A 22,232-nucleotide genomic window follows, 5' to 3' on the forward strand; every position below is an offset into this window, starting at 1 on the left:
CCATTTCCCAATGATTGACAGGCTTTTATAGTGACAAATTAGGGTTGGCTCTGGTACAAACAAATGACAAAAATACCCCTGCAGCTGAGACTTGGAGAAAAAGATTTGACAGATAAATAAATAAATAAATAAAAAAACAAAATGAATAAAATAAAATAAAATAAAAAAATAAAAAGAAAAGAAAAGAGAAGGAAAGAAAAGAAGTCACGTGAGTGACTTTTATAAAAATAAAGAAAATAAATAATAAAAAACAAAACTAGCTTAAAAAAAAGAAAGAAAGAAAAAAAAAAAAAAAAAGTCCCTTCGGAATCCGACATGAGGTACTTCAAAGTATCCTCCCTGCCGAAATTTTGTTTGAAAAGATTAATAAAAAAACGCCTTTTAAAATGCGATTAGGCCTTCTCTTTTTTTGACGTGATCGTTACGACTAAAAGACTATATAACAAAAATGCGTCATAAAAATGAAAGTGAGACGGTTTTAATTGTTGTGAAATGCGAACGTTGATTTAAATGTAAAAATAAAAACTTTTTGAATGACTAAAGACAAGAAACCCGAATTTTAAATGGTAAAAAAACGAATAAAAAGGGAACGTGAACCATTTTAAAATACGGACAAGAGATTTTAAACGGTCCAAAATTGGGGTATGACACCCGGCGTAAAGCCGTGCTAATTATGTCACTAATCAATGTCTATTTCAATTTCAATTTCAAAATGTCATACCCGGCGTAAAGCCGTGCTAGTTATGCCACTAATCAATTCCAAATTCCGAAACGTCATCCCTAGCGTAGCTGTTCCAGAGATGTCACCAATCAAACATTTCAAGCGACCAAGTCCAACGAACGAACAGCTTGTGTTTTTATTTCAAGCGACCAAGTTCCAACCAACGAACAGCTTGTGTCTTTATTTTAAGTGACCAGTTCCAACCAACGAGCAACTTATGTTTCAAGCGACCAAGTCCAACCAACGAACAGCTTGTATCTATCTCTTTACCTTATAACGAGTAACCAGTTCCAACCAACGAACAACTTATGTTTCAAGCGACCGATTCCAACAAACGATTAGCTTATGTCTACTTTCTTTCGAGTAACCAGTTCTAACGAACGAACAACTCATGTCGATCTTTTATCTTTATGCCCAGCGACCGATTCCAACAAACGAGTAGCCTATGTCAATTTCTTTTTCTTTCGAGCAACTAGTTCCAACAAACGAACAACTCATGCCCGGCAACCAGTTCCAACCAATGGACAGCCTGCAACAAGTGGCCAATTTCAACCAACAAATAGCTTGTATCCTTCTATTATTTCATTTTCAAAACCAAGTCCACAAACGGACATTGGAGGCTGAACCATTGCACTTTGTTTCGAGATATCGAGACGATGAGGAACAACCATTTTCCCCAGTAAAACCAGATTCCCCAGTAAAGTCGGATCCTTTTCTTCGAAGAATTTGGGTATCCCAGTGTCTTTTCATTCCAGTCGAGCCGTCATTGTCATCATGCATTCATAATTAAATCATGAGCATTCATAAACATCTTAGGTCAAAATTGGTGCACTTTTGTATTTAAGTCTCTTCGGCTCGTCGAGTCAAAGATTTTACCTTCGAATCTCTAAGCGAAGAAACTTAAATAGGGGCATCTGTCATACCCCAATTTTTGACCCAAGATCCCACTGACACGTGTCACTTGACCCTGATCAGACTTTAACATTTCAGTGAAAAAATCGGCAGGGAGGTATTTTAAAATACCTCATAAAGTTCCGAATCGGGCCCTCTTCTCTCAGTCTTTAATTATTTATTTCCATCTTTCAAATTTTTAGTTTAAAATTCTAATTTTAATTTTAGTCCAAGATTAGATTAAATTTCTTTTATTCCCATTTTAAAATTTTTTCTTTTTTATTTAAAACCAAAAATGTAGATGTTATCCTTTTATTATTTATTTTATTATTATTTTTCTTTTTTTTTTAAGTCCCGAAATTGTCCAAAGTCTCAAAAACGTCCAAAATGGTCCAGATTCATAGCAAATAACAAGAGGCACCCGTTTTTTCCTCTGGAGCAAATCCAAACAGGCTGTCACGGCGTGTTTCATCCTCATCCAACCCAAACAAACTCGCGCCTCATCTGAAGCAGATCCAAACAGGCTGTCAACAGCGCGTTTCCCCTTTCTCCTCCCCCAAGCCACTGCTTTTTTGCTCATCAGCAACAAACCCTAGTTCCAAACCACATTATAAATACAACCTGCAAAACAACCAAGAAAACACACAGGAAATACAGCAAAACACAGGAACAATAGAGGAAACGGAATCGCAACATAGCATCAACACGGCAGAACGCACATAAGCCACACAGCAGGGCGCACACGGAAAGCCAGAGAGAAGAACCGATTCAACCGTACGCAACACCAAGGGTTCGCCACCGTGACCGTCGAAACCCATCAAAGCAACATCACCGAATTCCGGCGAATCCAGCAATCATCATCAAACCCGTAACCAAAACACACAAAGCCAGCAGCGAATTTTCAACCAACAGAATCATCAACACACAATCCAGTCGCGGCGGCCATCAACCCGTAACACAGCATCCAGGACCGAGTTTGAGAGAAGAAAGAAGGGCAAACGGGATCGAGCCAATCTCAAACCAAATCAAAATCCAAATCAAAGGTAGTATCCCTTTTTCACTATGCTATCTCTTAGATCTAGGACTGTGGGTAGCTTATCTTGAAATTCTGAGGTTAAAAACGAAACTAGGAAGGGAAGAGAAGAAGGAAGCAAAAAAAAAAATCAAAAAAATAAGTTGTTAGGGTTCCGGCGCGGTGGCGCCGCCGCACCGGCCGGCCAGCCGCCGCCGGAACCCCCTCATCTTTCCGTCGGAGCAAAGAAGAAAGAATAGAGAGAGTTTGAGAGATTTAGGGAAGAAGAGAGAGAAAAGGAAAAGAAAAATGAGGAAATTAGGGTTCACACCCTTTATATACCTCTCAAATCCGGGTCGACCCGCCAGGCTTAACCCATGACCCGCTCCGTTTCTATCTAGGCCCAAACCTTTTTTTTACTTTCTGCACACCCCATAATACTGCTACACCTCCCACCTTGTGATTGAACCTTTTATTTATTTCTTTCAAGTCTTGCATACATTTTATTTATCGTTTAGCATTGTAATTATTAATTTATGTTCTCTCATGCATGTTAGAATGTAAATTAGGCCTTGATGTAAATAATTTATTTACTTTTTCTTGTCATTTATTTTTTTGCAGACCTTAGAATGTAAATAGGTTTTTTTGTAATAGTTTAGGTGCATGTGTGCGTGTGTGGGTGCATGCTCTACTTTTCTGCTTAGGTTATTACGTTTTATTTTCTTGCTCCGTTAGTTTAGCAATTATTCAAAAAAACAACAAAAACATGCAAATAACCAAAAAAATCATAAAAATACTTTTTATAATAAACCTTGATCCTAAATCAAGTGATCGTCCTTTTTATTTTATTTTCTTAATCAAAATTGCAATCAACTTTAAATCAACTTAGAGTCATCTCTCTTTTAATAAAAAACACAAACAAATTCTTATTTGCCACTTGGCTTTTATTTTTAAAACTTTTTTCAAAACTAATAAAAAACACACAACCAATCAAACGTCAATTTTTACCCCGAACTACGAGGTTTTGATCCCTCACGGGTACGTAGGCAGAGGACCATGTCCTTCCAAATCAATAAAAAATGTAGATAAATTAGGTCTCACTTTCTTTTTCTTTTAATCATCACATTAACTTCTTTTTTCAAAAGCAAGCAAGTTATAGCACATTAAATTAAATAAAACCAAGAGGTTCCCGTAGAGTACTACGGACATAGAGGGTGCTAATACCTTCCCTTTATGTAACTAACCCCCGAACCCTAAATCTTTTCAAATAGGGGTAGTTTGAACTTTTTTTCCCCTTTTCTTAATAAAATTAAATGTTCAGTCGTGAAATAATTAGTGAGTCAAAAGCTAATCAAATAGCCTTGATCTCCAAAAAATGACGCGACAAGGATCGACTTCAATGCCCTTTTGGCTGACAATGAAGCCTAATAACTTCCCGGATCTGACGCCGAATGTACATTTGTTGGGATTCAATCGAAGCTTGTATTTTCTCAACCTTTCAAACATCTTTGTCAAATATTCAACATGTTGCTCCTCATCTGTCGACTTCACAATCATATCATCCACATATACTTCGACTTCTTTGTGAATCATGTCATGAAACAGAGTAGTCATTCCCCTTTGGTAGGTAGCACCAGCATTTATTAGGCCGAACGGCATCACTTTGTAGCAGAAAGTACCCCATGGAGTGATAAAAGACGTCTTTTCTCTATCTTCAGGAGACATTTTGATCTGGTTGTAGCCGGAGAAACCGTCCATGAAGGAAAACACCTTAGATTGAGCAGTATTATCAATAAGCACATCAATATGAGGTAATGGAAAGTTGTCCTTTGGACTGGCTTTATTCAGGTCTCTGAAGTCAACACACATCCGGACTTTACCATCCTTCTTTGGCACAGGTACAATATTGGCAACCCATTCAGGGTACTCAACTGTCATGAGGAAACCCGCATCAATCTATTTTTGAACCTCGCTCTTAATCTTGAGAGCCATATCTGGATGAGTCCTTCTCAATTTCTGCCTGACGGGAGGACATTCAGGCTTGGTGGGGATCCGATGCTCCACAATCATAGGATCTAGACCTGGCATATCCTCATACGACCATGCAAAAATATCCGGATATTCCCGGAGGAGTTGGATGATCTTCTTTTTGACCCCTTCCTCTAGAGCAACACCGACCTTGATTTCTCGCTTTTTCTCCTCGGTACCTATGTTGATAAGCTCAATCTCTTCCTGGTGAGGCTGAATGGCTTTCTTTTCCTGCTCAAGTAACCGAGTGATCTCATATGGTGTGTCATCACCTTCCTCATCTTCGGCCTCAAACACTGGGAATTCAAAATTCGGAGAGAATGCAGGATTACTGTGCCCAACGGGTTCATTATAGTTCAATCTGCGTAAAATGGTTGGATGATTTTAGAAAGAGGGTTTTTATGCAGATTTTTGAAATTAATAAGAAAAATACAGATGTTTTGGTTTTTTCTGGCATTACCATTATTTCCAAGAAAAAAGGCACTAAAAAAAAGCAGTCGTGAAAGAAACGACAATTTTTTTATTAATCAACGGCAATGCCGAAACAAACATGCCCTTACAGAAAATATCGCTCTCGCTTTGGGCAGAGCGAGAGGATTGTTATTTTTTGAAAAAAACAAGATACTTAAGCAACAAGGTATATTACTCGGAAACATGCATGATTGAGGGAATGTCAATGGCATCCCAATCTCTTGCAAAGCCTCCTGGTGTAACAAATACAGGCCTCGGGCCAAATCCAGTTGCTTCTTCTGTGGTCGCGTTGACAAACCCAGCACTACAGAATGCCCCGGTGGAAACTCCTGAAGTTGGGGAGAAGCCAAGACCTTCCTTATGCTTGTTCTCACGAAGCTGTATTAACTTGCCCCAACCGGCAGCTTGACCCTCTTGGACGGCTCTCTGTGCATCCTTAAAAGAAGCCATTGCAGTTCCATCCTTCTTGGGCTCCGTACCTTCGACAGTCAATCCTTGAAAAGCAGTCCCCTCTGCAGACCCTGCTTCTATGCAGGAGAAAGATGATAGCTGGCTAACCAGGTATGCCTCCTCTCCATGAATGGTAACAAGCTTTCCATTCCTTATGAACTTCAACTTCTGATGTAAGGTGGAGGTTATCGCACCCGCATCGTGTATCCATGGTCTTCCCAGCAGACAACTGTAGGATGCATTAATGTCCATCACTTGGAAGGTAATCAAGAAATTCTCAGGGCCAATGGTTATCGGCAAGTCTATCTCCCCCAGCACATTCTTTCGAGATCCGTCAAAAGCTTTGACCAAGAAAGTACTCCTCCTCAAAGGGGTCCCTCGGTAGCTCAACTGATCTAGAGTTGACTTGGGCATTACATTGAGGGAGGAACCGGTATCCACCAACACATTTGATATCATGTCTGATTTGCAATTCACCGAGATGTGCAAAGCCAGATTGTGACTCTTTCCCACTTTCGGCAACTCTTCTTCACTAAACCAGAGGTTGTTGCAAGCAGTAATATTTCCCACTATGCCACCGAAACGATCTACCGTGACTTCATGGTCAACATAAGCCTGCTCCAGCACTTTCAACAAGATATTCCTGTGAGCCTCAGAGTTCAAGAGTAACGACAAGACAGATATCTTTGAAGGAGTTTGCAGCAATTGATCAACGATCTTGTAGTCGCTCCTCTCTATTATCCTCAGAATCTCATCTGAATTCGAATCCTCTATAGATTTGCCTGGCTGGTTCATATCTGTAGCAATGGGTGAAACAACGGTTGGAGTTGCTTCTTCAACTGGTGGAGTGGTTGGCGTAGCTACCTTCTTCTGAAATAACGGCGGACGAACTTTCCCGCTTCTTAGCGCTGCAGAAGTCCCTTCGCCAATATTGCTTACTGTGGCAAAGGAGGCTAGAGGCACCTCTACTCCATTTTCTATCATAGTAGCATTGTATTTGTATGGAACAGCCTTGTCCGAAACATAAGGAATTGGTCCTGGCAACCTTATCACCAACGGCTCAACGCTCTCCCTCAAAGGCACCCTCTTAACAGGTAGATCGTGAAAGACCGGCACAATTACGCACACATCACTGACAGTAAGGTGATTGCTGTCCATAAAGCTCTGGACATCGTTTTGGATGACATGGCAGCCCAAAGGATTGCGGAAACATTCTTGGCACTCGGCATGATCATGTTCAAACAATAAAGCTTGGCACAACTTGATATGGAGCGGCACCAGAGGAGTTGCAACATTGCGGACATCCAGCATGGGAACCTTTTCACATATCTCAATCATATTCACGGCAGCATGATTTGGGAGCGGATTATCGAGGACATGTGGCACATTGTTCTCAAAAGTTAACTTCCCTTGATCTATAAGCTTCTTGATGATGTACTTTAGAGCATAGCACCCCTCAACATCATGCCCTAAAGCGCCTTGATGGAAGTCACACTTAAGATCAGAGCGGAACCTTGGAGGTAAAGGGTCCGGTGGAGGCTTGCCCTGCCTAGTCGTGCAGTGTCCTCTCTGGAGTAAAGTTGGAAGAAGCTCTGCATACAACATAGGTATAGGAGGAAAAGTTGGTCTAGTATATTGCTGCTGCTGCTGTTGAACTGGTGGTTGATGTTGTACCTGTTGAGCGATGGCATTGACAGGAACCTGAGGTTGGCCCGGTGGCAAAGGGTACTGATGATAAAATGGCGGAAAGAAAGGATGCTGAGAATACGGCACATATGGGTATGACGGAGGCATTTGAGCTGCATTGATAGGAGCAACAGTAGCCGTGGATTGACCGGCTCCAGCGGCTATCATTCCCACCTCCGTATCTTTCTTCTTGTGATGTCCATTACCATATCTCTTCACAACATTCGCAAATGACTCAATCTTCTCAAACACGATGATGCCCTCCCGAACAGCTTCTTCCAGACGTGTTCCCATGGTAACCATCTCTGAGAAATTGTTTGGGGCTGCGATAATCATCCTTTCAACATAATCCTTCTTCAAGGTCTTTAAGAATGTCTGGGTCATTTCTTCTTCATCTAAAGCAGGAGTGATACCGGCAGCTGCCCCTCTCCACCTTTGCGCATATTCACGGAAACTTTCCTCCTTCTTTTGAGATAGGGACCTGAGAAACTCCCTATTTGGCTTCAATCGAGTGTTAAACCCGTAGTGGCTCTTGAAAGCGGCGGCTAATTCATCAAAGGTATGTATATCATTCTTGCTCAAACTAGTATACCACTCTGCGGCATCTTCCATCAAACTATCCTGAAAGCAGTGGATCATAAGGGAATCATTGTCTTTGTAATTGCCCATCTTTCGGACGTATTTGATGATGTGGTTTTGGGGACAAGTTAGCCCGTTGTACCGGTCGAAATCCGGGATTTTGAACTTCTTAGGGACATCCACTTTTGACACCAAGCAGAGATCTTGAGTTTTGAAAGAGTCCGCGTTTCCTCGATTGGCTTTGATCTCATGACGGAGTTCTTTAGCAAGTTCCTCCATCATCTCTTCCATGGTTTTGGTTACGGGGATACTTCCGTGCTGTGTATTGATGCTAACACCTTGAGGCATGGTATGCACAAGAGGCTCAGTGACAGCTGCTGTTGTTTGTGGCAACGTAGCATTGATGGAGGCAGCATTTGTTGCAGGGATCAGAACATTGTTAGCAGTGCCCGAAGTGCCCACTGCAGTACTGGGAGTGAAGAACGGTGGAAGCCCATACAGAAACCCAGCCGGCATAGCAAAGCGAGCGTCTGCAGCTGCGGTTGGGAGCACGCTTGTAGTCACCGGTACAGCTGTGGCTATAGGGATAGCCGTAGCTGATTGTTCTTGAGCGGCTAGCAGAGCAGTCATAGCATCATGAGCTTTGGCCAATTCCTCCTTTAGAGATGCCAATTCGATACGGAGCTGCGTGTTCTCTTCTTCCATAGCCTTTTTCTTTCTTCTGTATTCTCTGGTTCGATCGATTCTATCGGGTTCGTAGACCTTCTGAGCACGAGCCACTTTTCACACTGTGGCAGAGAAACCAGGAGGTAGTGAGCACTTGGAAGCCTTTGTGACCAATGCATGATGCATATGATGCATGATATGCAAATGCAAATGCAAAAGACTTCTTTTTTCATCGAAGGATTTTTGAACAAATTAGAAATCTTGCAAATAATAGTATTTTCAAAAGGAAGACTTTGAAATTTCAATAAGATAAACAAATGAAGCCCTCAAGCATAGGAAGTAGTCGGAGAATCATCAGACTCGGAATCTGAATCACAGTATCTGGCAAAGAAGTCTCGTCGTCCTCTGGCTCTCTTGGAATCCCTCATAAGCAACTCGTCTTTCTCTTCCAATTCCCTTCGGACTTTAGCTAGTTCCTTCTTCAACATCAGGTTCTCATGAGTCTTCTGCTCATCTCTACCATCCAAAGTCATGATTAGATTCTCAGCTTGATTGTACCGAGCTTTCCACACTTGCTTCTCACGACTCTCCATAGCTAGATGCTCCTGATACATATCCTGAGTCGTGGGGAGTAGAGGTAGAGGCATAGATGGAGCGGATGAAGACACGTATCTCATAGCTGGATAAGGCATACCAATCTCCTCAGCTCGATCTATCACCCACTGAGTATAGGCCTCATGAGCAACACCGGATCTCACACCTAGATGCTTCACACTCTTCCTTCGAACCTTGGTCCAAGCATCCATGAAAGTTTTCCTTTGTCCGGTAGAAGCATTCGTGTAGAAGAAGAACTCTGGAGATGTAGCGAGATTGATGGGCTTCGACTTCATAGGGAAACCAAACTGTCTCATAGCAAGCTCGGGGTTGTAGTTGATTCCTCCACGGGTACCAAGAAGAGGTACATTGAGAAAGTCTCCACAACCCATAATGATTTCCTTCACCTGAGCGGCAGGAGTGAGCCAGACGACCTCATTAGGAGTGAGGGCCATAATCCGCTGCGAGTAGGACCAGTTCTCCGAGTTGTCATGGAAGGAACTCGGAAGGTGCGAAATAAACCACCTATACAAAAGAGATATGCAGCAAAGAATATACCCACGGCCCTTGAGAGTCCTGTCATGAATGGCGTGGTAGGTATCTGCTAGCAAAGTAGGAACCGGGTTGTTGGAATGGAAGATCTCAATAGCATTCATGTCCATGAAGTTGTCGAGGTTCGGAAAGAGAATGAGCCCGTAGATAAGCAAAGCAAGAATAGCCTCGAGTGTATCCTGACAAGTAGTACTGAGATTAGCCTGCTCAAGAAGATACTTCGAAGTGAACCCCCGGATGTTAGACTTGGTAATAAGATGGTTGGAGACGTCGGAAGTCTTGAGGTAGAGATCCTTAGCAATAACCAGAGGAGTAAGAGAAGTCCCGGGACCGGTGAAAAGCGTCTTCTCGGCTATAGGTAAACCCACTAGATTGGAGTAAGCCTCGAGAGTAGGAACCAACTGGAAGTCCGGGAAAGTGAAGCAACGGAAGCTCGGATCATAAAATTGCACTAGAGTGTGCACTAGCTTCTCTTCCACATCGGTTCGGAGCAAAGTAAGCAACCCCCCATACCGGAGTCGGAACCCTATTTGACTCTTGACCTTGAGTGCCAACTCTCTTAAACTGACCAAATCCACTTCCTTGAACTTGTAGCACTTAGTCTTCTTCATACCTGTGATTATTTACAAAAAAATTCCATTTGTTTAAGCCCTTCGATGAATGCATGAAAAATGTTTATGCATGAATGCATGTATGCATGATTGTGTTGTTTAGTTACAAAGAACAAGGTGGGTTGAGATTCAAAGTAACAGGGCCACGGATGGACACGGCGTCCGGTGAACTAAGGCTTTGGATAGTAGTAACCAAGGTTCTAACACAGTTCCCAAACTGCAACCTCTCTTACATATATCATGGTAGTACAGGACGACACCCGTTCCATGATTATTTGTGAGAAGGTCTAGTTTGAGTGTAGTATCGCGTGACGACTAAAGTTTGAGACAACACTCAATTTAGCCACCGCACTACGTCCTAAAAAGGCTAGGATGGGTTTGGTAACTACGGTTCATAGCTTCGTCGAACAATTGAAAGTGAAGTGCCTAAGCATGACAACACACGCCAACAATATCACCTTCAAAATGCCTCAGCTATGTGAGATTGATCGCATAATCCAATACACGAGGCAACCCCCGGATCGAATTGTCGATTATATCTCTACCTAAACATAAGTTCACTCAGCCCGGGTATAGGACTTTTGATATTCTCACCCCACACGTCGAATGAAAGTAAACAAAATATTCACATGTGTAAGCAATAAAACAAAGCGTAAATATAAACTAAAGAAAACTAGGCGTGACCCGCTAAAAGTGTCCCCAGTGAAGTCGCCATTTCTGTTATCGCGATTTTCGGGTGTCAAGTCATTAATTAGGCTTGAACCTTTCAATCTTTGATATTCTCTATTTTTTCTTGGGAAGGGCAAAATTGAAAAAAAAAACCCTTAGATTCTAAATTCGGGGGTCGTTTTCGCTACGGGAAGGTGTTAGGCACCCGGAGCGATTATGGTATTCCATAAGAACCGTTCTCCTAAGTTGATTTCTACGCTTCATTTTTATTGCCTACTTGTTGAAAGAAAAAGAAGTTTTATTTGAGTGAAGAATGGGGGTGAGAAGAAGTATAATTTGATTTTATTTCGGCTTGGAGGGGTTAAAGTCCCTTGCCTACGTACCGTTTTACGGGATCAAAACCGGCGTAGTTCTTGCTAAAAAGACTTGTTGTTTTTTTTTGTTTTAATTGTTTGATTTTAAATTTTGAAAATGATTTTGAAGAAGGGGATTGAGAGGCTTCATGAGCATTAGAGTATGAAAAAGTGAGGGTTTGTTTAGTGATTTTGCAAAAAGGTCTAAATGATTAGATTTATTTGAGGATTTTATTAAGAAAATAAAAGGTGAAAAGTTGTTGGAGTTTTGACTCCATTTTTATGAAAAATATTTGAAGCGAGTTTGTTTGCATATTTTTTTGGAAAAAAGTTGGATTTTCTCTAAGTGTTTAAACCTAAGCATTCATCTAACCATGCAATCCTAGGCATACATCTACACATGCAATCGTAGGCATACATCTAGGGTGAGTGTGTGCGTGCCGGTGCGCCATAGTGTCCATAGTCCATATTACAAAAATTGCCTAAATACATTCTATGGCCCCTTTGCCAAGCTACAAACCAATGATAACAAATTACATCACCGAATGAATTAAAACTTGCAAAAATAAATGCTAAGCTAAAGAGAGTGGAGGAGATAGTGGTGGAATGGAGAAATACTCATGAAATGAATGGAACAAAAGAAGTGAGATGATTAGTAAAATAAAGCATAGAATAAAAGAAGTGCACAAAAAAAATATTAAGAAGAAAGCCATAAAAGAAACTAATAAAGTGACAAAATGTGCATGAGAATGGTCATAAGGCTCTAGCATATGTATGACCCATAATCCCTTCATTATGGCACTTTTAGAAGTCTTGTTTTGTGCCATAATGTGGAAAAAAAAATGGGACATATTTGATGCTAAAGTTTATGGCACACTTTCAAAATATTGTGGCACTTTATTTACTAGTAAAAATGCATACTAATTGCAAGCCAAGAAGGGAGATGAAATTGAGATATACAAGCAGCAAATTAAACATGTAATCAGCAACAAACTTATCACAAAATTGCATTCCAAAAAATTCAAATCACATGTCAACAATTCATGAGGACTACACTACTAAAAAATGCACAAATTTATGTCTAAATACACTAATTAACCAAGAAATATCACATGCTTTTTTTATCATTTTAAAACCATTGAGAAATATAAAAAGGACATGAAAATACATCGAGAAACATGTGATAAATTTTGGAGGTTTTTTAGAGAAAATTTAAGCATGCAGAGGTTCAAACAGCAAAGACATATGGTGCGGATAGCAGGAAAATAAACAAAAACGTAAAAAAACCTTAAGCCCAAACCAAAACCCAATACAGACTGGGCCTGGATCATCCAAAGGCCTCAGAGGCGTTGGATTGATCCGGACCTAGATCTGACGGTTCAAAACAAGCAGCGCATGGTAACACGGATCAAGCATACGGAAACAAAGCATCACAGCCATTCAAATGAAAAACCTTAGATCCTACGGTCCAAGATGAAGACAAAATGAACCAGACCGGTTCAGGCGTCTATATAAGGACATGGACACCGGTCCAGTTCATTTCTTTCATCTCTTTCTCTCTCTAAAAACTCTCTTCTCTCGCCTCTCTCTAAAAACTCACCGCCGGTGAGGATGAAGCTACGGCGGAGACCTTGAAGGTCCGCCGGAAACTTCATCTTCTCCGGCGAGACCTTGCACCTCTGGTGACCTAATTTTTCCAGAACTCAAAGATTTTTACATCAAATGATTCGTCCTTTAACCCTAAACACGAATCCAGCAAAGATTTTCTCAAACACAGCTTGAAACGATGTAGATCTGAAAATTTTCGTACGGTTTTGAAATTGATTTTTTTGATTTTCTTGAAAGAAAACGTTTAGATCTTTTAAGGATCTACATCGCTTCGTCGTTTATCTCTTTTCTGGCGCTTGTTCTTGCTTTCAAAACTTGGATCCTTATGGATCTAGGTTTTGTGTTTACGGTTATGATTTTATCTTTGAATTCTGGAAATTTTTAGATCTGTTTGTTCGCGTGATTTTACAGGTTTAACCGTGATTATAATTTTTGAAGAGGAATTCTGAGTTTTACCTTAAGTTTTGGTTGAACCTTTTGATAGAGAAAAATCTTCGGAAAAACTTGAATGTTCTTTGATGAATCTTTGACCTTCTCTGGACCGAAAATAAATCGGTTTACCGGTTCTGTTTCTTCATCTTCTCCGATTCTTTCTCTACTTCTCTCTCTGTGATTACGTGCTTGAGCTTGCTTCTTGCTTCTTAGATCTGCGTGAGAAAATCCCTATGATCAGTGCTTGAGCTTGCTTCAATGTGAGCTCGCACTTTGAATTGTAGGAGAATCTTCAATCCAGTGATGAAGATTCACACGAATCTCTGAGGATTGATGTGAAATTCGTTGATTTCTGATGAACTTTTTGATTTCTGGAAACGGTTAGGGTTTTGTGTTCTTGGTGTTCTTGAGGAATTCTGGGGAAATTTTCTGTTTTGATTCAATTGCTGAGAGAGAAAAATTGGATTTGTGTTTATGAGTTGGCGTGTGATTAATGGCTCTGTGTGGCACTGTGCACTATTTATAATCTGACATGTGTACTTGAGATCCAATGAAAAGGTGACACCTGGACTTGTATGAAAATGGCACGGCCTTGGGCTTGGAATGAATTTGGGACCTTTCTGCAAAAACAAAAACTTAAGGACTAAACTGCAATTAACCAAAAAGGGCTGAAATGTAAAATATAAAAAGTTCTGGACTGAAAAGCAATTTTGGACCTCTTCGAGGACCAAAATGCAAAATAAAAATAAAATTGAAATAAAATTAGTAACCTGACAAAACGTAAAGCGAAACAAAAAATAAAATTGACAAAACGGACTAAAACGAACCAAAAACTGACATGAGGTATTTCAAAATACCTCCCTGCCAAAATTTTAACAGGAAAAGACCAAAATGCCCCTAGGGACTAAAATGACCTAAACTGACTCAAATTGACTTGACACTGACTCAGATGCAAGTTTGAAATGAACTTAACAAGGTTTACTGATGAAATGTTAAAAAATCAATTTGAAAAGACTCAGAGACAGTCACAAGGATGAAAATGGGTCCCACTGCAGGAAATGACCAAAATACCCTTCTGTACGACTTTTTGCAAATTTTGAAATAAACTGTAGAAAAAGCAATGTAATGATTCAGAGACACTTTTGAATGACCTACAAGACAAGTAAAGACATTTCGAAAGGTTTTATGCAAGAAAAACATAGGTAAAATTGTAATTGAAAATACTGCGAGGCAGAGGCAATTTGAACTGTGCAGTTGAAATTTGATAATTGACAAAGTTCGAAACGAAATTGGGCCCAGTATTTTTAGGTCCAAAAATAGGGTATAACAATGAGGTTTTGTTATGGCTCCACCAAGGGCTAGTTTTCTATAACCCTTTCGTTTCAAAGATTCTGAATTTTGCAGTGTATAGTACGTACTGTGATAATTTGCTGTGATTTGGTAGGTGATGGACTTCAACTTGGAGTGCAGTGGCAATTGAGATTCTCTACGTGGACATTTTACTACAACACTTTGAGATTTGTGTTTCTCAATAAATAAAGAAAATGTGTGATCGTTCTTTAACATTGGTGTAGTAAATATCTAAATTGTTTGTAACTGTAATTGTTGCTTTCAAGAATTGTGAGACCTTATTTTTCATTTCATTTACTTTTCTGTTTTGGTGTAATAAAAATGATGTGTTATGTAATTTGTGTAATAAGAAAAATACAACATATAAATGTGAAACGAGGGTGAAAAAAAGAAGATGATGTGATTGTAAAGCTTAGGATATGGATATTTGCCAAACATCTTGCCGTAAAATCTTGTCGTAAGAGATTTCAGAGTTGAAGAAAATACTGAAGAGCAACAATATATTATTAAGAAGAAGAACAAAAGAAGCAACTATGTATTGGTTGAGGAAGGTCACATTATTTAGAAGCAATCGCATAATAGAGATTTTGTGTTGAAGAAATTTAACCTTCAACCACCTTCTAAATTACATGTGAAGGGAAAGATTTTTATTTTTATTTTACTAAAATGTGAAGGGAGAGATCATTGTATGTTATAACTCCCTCCACATGCGCCCAATTAATTGATAGAGAATAATAGCATTCGCACGCCGACGAGAAGACATAATGCCAATGTTTACTGGTATTTAGTTTTGACATAGTGAATAAATTGGAAGTAAAGGAATGAAGCTAGATGAAATGTGATTCTTAACGTCATTGATACGACCTTTGAAGTTTTGAGAGTGTTGTCTATACAATACAACAAACAGATGTGAAAGAAGAAGAAAATGATGATACAATTGTTTTCGGTCATCCATTGTATCACCTCTACCAGATGTGAAGAGACCCATCTGTCCATGTTGTGGTCTTTCTGCTGGTCAATTTGTCGATTTGCTTGCTTCTGGATTTCATAGTAATTAAAATGTCTAGCTGAATAGCATGTGTATATGTCATATGTGTATCTAAATCTAATGTGCCTGACGCATGAGATATAACATCATGGAGTGTTGGACAGTAAACTGTGAATGTTAAAGTGGTATTGATTGGTGACATTAACCACTGTTACTTCAGTGATGCAAAAGTAATTCCTTTCAAATCTCAATTTTCTTAATCTGTATAGTATCGCACTACTTTCAAAAACAATTCCTGCCAAATTATTCAACCTTGTTAATTGTTGTCCATGTTTCCAACTTTAAACTTTATATTCCACAACAGCTCTGCATGTATCTCAAGCTTATGAGATATTTATTATCACACACCCTTGACTTTTTTAATATTTTTATTTCTAAAATTATATGTTTACGTGAGCTGAATTCTAGGAGCTCACTAGTGTAAGCGAACGTCTGCAACAGATTCAAATTCATGTTTTGTGAGATATGAGTTGCATTAGTGTTTCTTTATTATGTTTATGTTTTTGTTAAAATAAATAGGAAAATTTGTTGCATTAGTTGATTGAATATGATGAGAATGGGAAGAAATTGAGTTCAAAAATATAACTCTCTTGTTACTTCAAAAATATTATGCAAATATGAAAGGATAAATTCTCTTTTATACAATTTATTATTTATTTTGAAAGGAGAATCACATGTAGACTTTGAAAGGATAAAAAATAAGGGCAACCCGGTGCACTAGAGCTCTCGCATATGCAGGGTCCGGGAAGGGGTCCCACCATTTGGTGTATTGTACGCAGCCTTACCCTGTTTTACACAAGAGACTGTTTCCAGGACTTGAACCCGCGACCTTTCAGTCACATGACAACAAATTTACCAGTGGCGCCAAGGTTACCATTTGAGGGGTAGACTTTGAAAGGATAATCTTGACTAAATGCAGGCTGCTTAAAGTACTTGATTTTGAAGATGCTCCATTGTTTAATGTTCCCAAAAATTTGGGAAGTTTGATCCATTTGAAGTGTTAAAGGTTAAGGTATGCAAAGCTAGATAAACTTCCAAAATCCATTGGCATGCTCCAAAATCTAGAGACCTTGGATGTAAAGGGCACAGATGTTCGAGTGTTGCCAAACGAGGTTAGCAAGCTTAAAAAGCTAAGACATCTTATCGGCTGCGAAATATCTTTGATTCTATTGAAGGACGAGATTGGAGGTATGACATCCTTACAAACACTATGTTATGTTGATTTAAATATGAAGGGAGTAGTAAAACTAATTACAGAGCTAGGAAAACTGAAGCAGTTAAAGCAATTGGGTTTGGTTCAAGTTGGGAGAGAAACTGGGATGACTTTATTTTCCTCGTTGAATGAGTTGCAACAATTGGAGAAGCTAAATATTGAATCAAAATTGACAAGTAATGACGAAGTCATTGGTTTGAATTTGATTTCACCCACACCAATGGTTCAAAATCTTAGACTACATGCGAGGTTAGAGAAGTTGCCAGAGTGGATTCCCAAGCTTCAAAATATTGTTCAGTTGAAGTTGGCATTCTCCCATTTGAATGAAGATCCAATGAAATCAATACAAAATTTGCAAAACTTGTTGTCCCTCTCGATCATTGGCTATGCTTATGAAAGCACAAGTTTGCAATTCCAAGATGGAGGGTTTCAGAAACTAAAAGGACTATTCCATGCTCAAATGAGAAACTTGAATTCAATTGTTATCGAAAAAGGAGCATTGGTTTCACTACAAAATCTCGAGCTATGAAGTATTCCCCAACTGGAGAGGGTCTCCACTGGAATTCAGAACTTAGAGAAGCATCAAGTTCTCAGCATTTGGGATATGCATGCTAGATTTGTGCATGGGATGGCTGTCGTCGAGCATGTTCCCCTTGTAGAAATCGATGGAGATGTCTTTCGACACTCATGAAGTTGAAATCTCAATCCTACTTCAGGAAAATTAAGGTGTGTTTTTTCTTTCATATAACTGGATACAATCTTCTTTTGATATTTACTTTTTAGCCATCAAAATACAAGCTTTATGTATTTCCTAAAATAATGTCTCTTATTTTTCCTTCTGTTATATGATTATTTTGTTCGAGTTTTATTCCAAACAGGCAAGTCGTCAAAATGTATAATGAATAATTTGTTGTGATTTGGTAGGTGCTAGGCTTCAAGTGCAATGACAATTCCGATTCTCCAAAGGGACGTCAGCACTTCCATTACTCTATAAAAAAGAATGTTTTGTCTTTCTTATTATTTTGGTTTGGATTTGATATTTGAGTTGTGTGTAATGTATTATGTATGCAACATCATGTTATGAAAGCTTCCCTATCAAGAATTTTAAGACCTTGTTTTTACTTTGACTTCTTTTCTATTTTGGAATAAGAAAGTTTTATGCAGTTAGGAATTTGCTTTTCTAGCATATTGTTCAATGAAACTTGCACTACAAAACATTTGAGATTGAGACAGGTGAGAAAATAGATAAAATAAATGTTAATCAATTGTTAATTTGTATGCTGAGACAATAGGCTATATCCTTGGAAGATTAAGATACACTATAAGTAGAGAAAGATTAAGCTACTACTTGTACAAGGATTATTAAGATACTGCGTGTATAGACTTCGAGGCTTCGAGCAACTGTTTTTATAGTAGAGAGTCATCAACTTCTTGGAACCAACCTTACCCAAGAAGATATTGAGGCCAAATCTAGTAGAGAAATATTTTAGAGTGGAAACCAAACATGACGTGGAAAAAAATAAGCAATGCTGCTATGTATCAAGTATAAATTAACTCAGGTCGTTGAATCCTCTAGCTTGTTTGGACGTATGCGGCTGAATATAAAAATCAGAGTTTGTTGCTATGCTGCAGAATTATAATTTCGTCAGGTCCTTATGCTGTGTGGGTTGGACCTGTGGTATCAGCGTAGCAGGTCTCAATAATCGGTCAGGTGCTGTTCTGCAGGTATTCAAGATTGGCTCTGATATGGGCGGATTCGTGTTCTGGAAAAGATCAAACTTTAGTGATATAGTGATACAAGGATGGTGGCTCCCATGGCGAGGAAGAAGATGTGCCGATATGGATATATTATATAAACAACAGAGATACAAAAGCATCGCTATCAATCTATAGTGATTGAGATTTCAACTAAGTTGGCACCTCAACCATTACGAACCATCTACATCACACTCAAATTATATAAAACATAGAATAGAGCAACAAAAAAAATGGGAATGTAAACCAAACTAATTCAAAGAATCAATGAAACTTCAAAACTAGGCAGACCAACCCTGTTATTACCAAGTGTGAAATGGTAAAAGTAACTTTGCATTTACTGGAAGAATATATATAAAAAGAGAAAAATAATGAAAGAACGAGCTGTCTATACAACTGTAACTAGCTAACTAAAGCTTAAGCTGACTAAGATATATTAAATATATAACATCAATTAATTTAACTAAAGATCCAATGCAATCACTACAAAGTTTGCAACACTTGTTGATTCTTACTATTCTCTAAAAAAGATTCAGTTACAGACTCTGCAGACTGAAGAATGTACGTGATTGACTTCCTAAAACTCATTGCGGATGCTCACCTTACAGGTGATGCCATTGAAGGTTAAGATGGTTAATTTGGAATGTGAGTGACGCCACAGTGATGTCTTGATCAACTGATGTACGGATTTGGTCACTTGACTACGGGCCTACGGCTGAAGCCATGTGGCTCCCTCACACGATACAATTTGTAAAAGACTTGAACTTGGAGAGTATTGTGCGGCTTGGAATTGGATGACTTTATCTTTAAGGGAGGACTTGGGCCTTGTCTTATTTTTTCTCTAATAAAAAGTGCTTTTATTCAAACAATAAATCTATTCATTTGCAACTGAAAAATAAATAAAGACAATAGGGAATTAGAACAAAATGTCATTCAATCTTAATAACGAATTCATGACCTAAGAAGAGCCGAGGCATAATTATGTAAATCATGTTAAGAATGCCAATTCAAGTCCTTGTTTTAGAACATCATGACTTAAAAATAAAAATCGAATTATCAAGTTATATTTTGTTAATGTGGTGTCAAATTCAGTGTTAATCTAAATACATTAATACTTGCACATAACTGTAAATTCATCATCAACAAAACATAGCGAATCATTGAAGCCCATATCCAGTGGCGGAGCCAGACAAAAATGTTTGGGGTGGCCGTCATGCCGCCATCAAAATAAACTAAAATATAATATATAAATCATTCAAAATAAACCAAAAACCAATCATTCAAAATTTAAACTACATAATATATAAAGTTGATCATTACATACCTAAAGACGCACTTTACGCTTTCTGAGTGACTTGAAATCATCAATAATTGATTCAGAACTAATACATTCACTAATATCCTTTTCGATGTAAACTGACATGCTATTTGCTAAAAACCCATGTCCCATCTCTTTTCTCAACTTAGATTTGATAATTTTCATTGCTGAAAAAGATCTTTCAGTTGTGGCTGTAGAAACCGGAAGAGTCATAACAAGACGCAACAACCTATCAAGCAACAAGTGTTTTTTGGGTTGTCCATTGGCAGGAATGGCAGCAGCCAAACATGAACATAATTCTTGAATAGTTGATAAATTTTTCAAAGTTGATGATTCACGAGCCTCAAAAAGGAAATGTTTTAGATGAAATGGCAAATTAATCTTCTCCTGATCACTAAAATCCATGGGATAATATTTTTCAACAAGAGTACATATAGTATTAATGTCAAAAGCTTTATATCCATTCTCCGGAGACAATGCACAACTTAGAGTCAACAAATTCATTGCTTGCTTACTAAATCTGCTATTCAACTCTTGTAATTGTTTGTCAATGGTAGTAAAAAAAAATTCAACTCTGTACTTGTTTGTTTGGAATGACAGTCATTGTATGTTTCAACTCTGCTATTCAAATTCTCTTGTAATTGTTTGGAATGACAGTCATTGAGGTCAGGAACCTCAATATCATGCTTTTCACAAAAAGACACCACATTGGCAAACAACTTATCCCAACCATTTTCTCTCAAATCTTGAATAAGAGCTTTTGTTGAACGAACCAAAAGCACATCGTTAACAACATCCTGAGATTGTTTTTGCAAGGCTTGACAAAGCAAATTTGTTGTCCCCATAATTTCTTTCATCAAATGCAAGATAAATATAAAATCAAAAGACTTTAGGTGATTGTAAGAACTATCAGCATCTGCACGTTGGGCAATTTTTTTTGCATCTTTTGCAATGATTTTCAAAACTGTACAAGCTGCTTCATACATACTTATCAAGCTACAAATAGAGTTGAAATGTGATCCCCAACGAGTATCTCCAGCTCTTTTCACAATACCAATTTGGTTTTTACCTTTACCAGTTACAATCTCCCCAGTCTCTAACAAATTTTTGATTTCTTTTGATTGGGCAGCTTGTAACTCATCATGGCGCTTAGTAGAAGAACCAACAACATTGACAACAAAAATCAGCTTCTCAAAGAATTTATGAATTGATGCAACTTCTCTTGATGCAGTAACTAAGGCAAGTTGCAACCGATGAGCGAAACAGTGGACATAGTAAGCATAAGGACAATCTTTCATAAATAGTGCTTGTAAACCATTCCATTCTCCTCTCATATTGCTAGCACCGTCATACCCTTGACCACAAATGTTAGAAACGTCAAAGTTATGTCGAAAAAGTATACCACATACTGCTTCCTTAAGAGTTAAAGAAAAGTTCTTAGAACTTCAAGCAAAGTAAATAAATAAGAATTAAAAAGAAGTGACCAGAAAATAGCATTACTTTTCATTAAATTTCAATAGATGTAAAACTGAATAAGCATTGAAGGGATGACGATACGTAAAAGTTGTTGACACATCACTGTTCACATCATCATGGACCAACTATTGACCATCATTCGTTTAATAAAATGACCTATTTGAAAGAAAAAAAATTAATAGTTCATGTACTTGATTACAACTTTTTTAAGTTTGGAGAGAGATTCAAAGTTTCCCCGATGTTCCTCTTCATTTCTCCTTTGGAGGAAAACATGAGGGCGCTGCTGTGTATATGAGTAGCACTCTTTACCGGTTGACTGTGAAGGTGAGAAAAATACAATAAAGGGGTTGAATTGTGTTTTTTTTTTTTTTTTTTTCTCTCCTAGAAACATATAGAGTTCTACTTCTGAAGTGATGTTCAGGACATACAGCGGATAAAACACAGAGAGAGAAGAAAGACATAAAACAATTATACAGGTTCCTTCTACAAACCGGAAGTCAGTCTTGTCCCCTTTGCACTTCCAAGGAGAGTCAGTATGTAACATCTGATTACAATTGCTCACTGTTAAAACTAGCAAGAGACTTCAAATGCTCAAGCACAACTGCAAGAGACTTCATATGCTCCTGAACACAATCAAGGGACTTCTAAATTCAAACATAATTACAAGAAAAATGTTTGAAGTTGAACACTTGATATACAATCAGTGGTGTTCACAATACAAATCAGATACAGACTCTTAAGACTCTAGA

The 22,232-nt window shown here is 38.5% G+C and overlaps 1 protein-coding gene and 1 pseudogene across 1 annotated transcript; one reads left to right on the top strand and one right to left on the bottom strand.

Annotated features, from left to right (window-relative positions):
• LOC25490716 (disease resistance protein RPM1-like) overlaps positions 1 to 15,010 on the top strand; it is a 50,726-nt pseudogene extending 35,716 nt beyond the window's left edge.
• A 5,003-nt stretch (positions 15,011 to 20,013) lies between these two features.
• LOC112420172 (uncharacterized) lies at positions 20,014 to 21,341 on the bottom strand. Its single transcript, XM_024778843.2, has 2 exons — positions 20,588 to 21,341; positions 20,014 to 20,540 (listed from the first exon to the last, which is right to left on the bottom strand). The coding sequence occupies exons 1-2, from the start codon at positions 21,339 to 21,341 to the stop codon at positions 20,014 to 20,016; spliced, it is 1,281 nt and encodes a 426-aa protein (XP_024634611.2).
• Positions 21,342 to 22,232: the final 891 nt, after the last annotated feature.

The sequence above is a fragment of the Medicago truncatula genome, chromosome 3, assembly GCF_003473485.1.
Source record: "Medicago truncatula cultivar Jemalong A17 chromosome 3, MtrunA17r5.0-ANR, whole genome shotgun sequence".
Lineage (NCBI taxonomy): Eukaryota > Viridiplantae > Streptophyta > Magnoliopsida > Fabales > Fabaceae > Medicago > Medicago truncatula.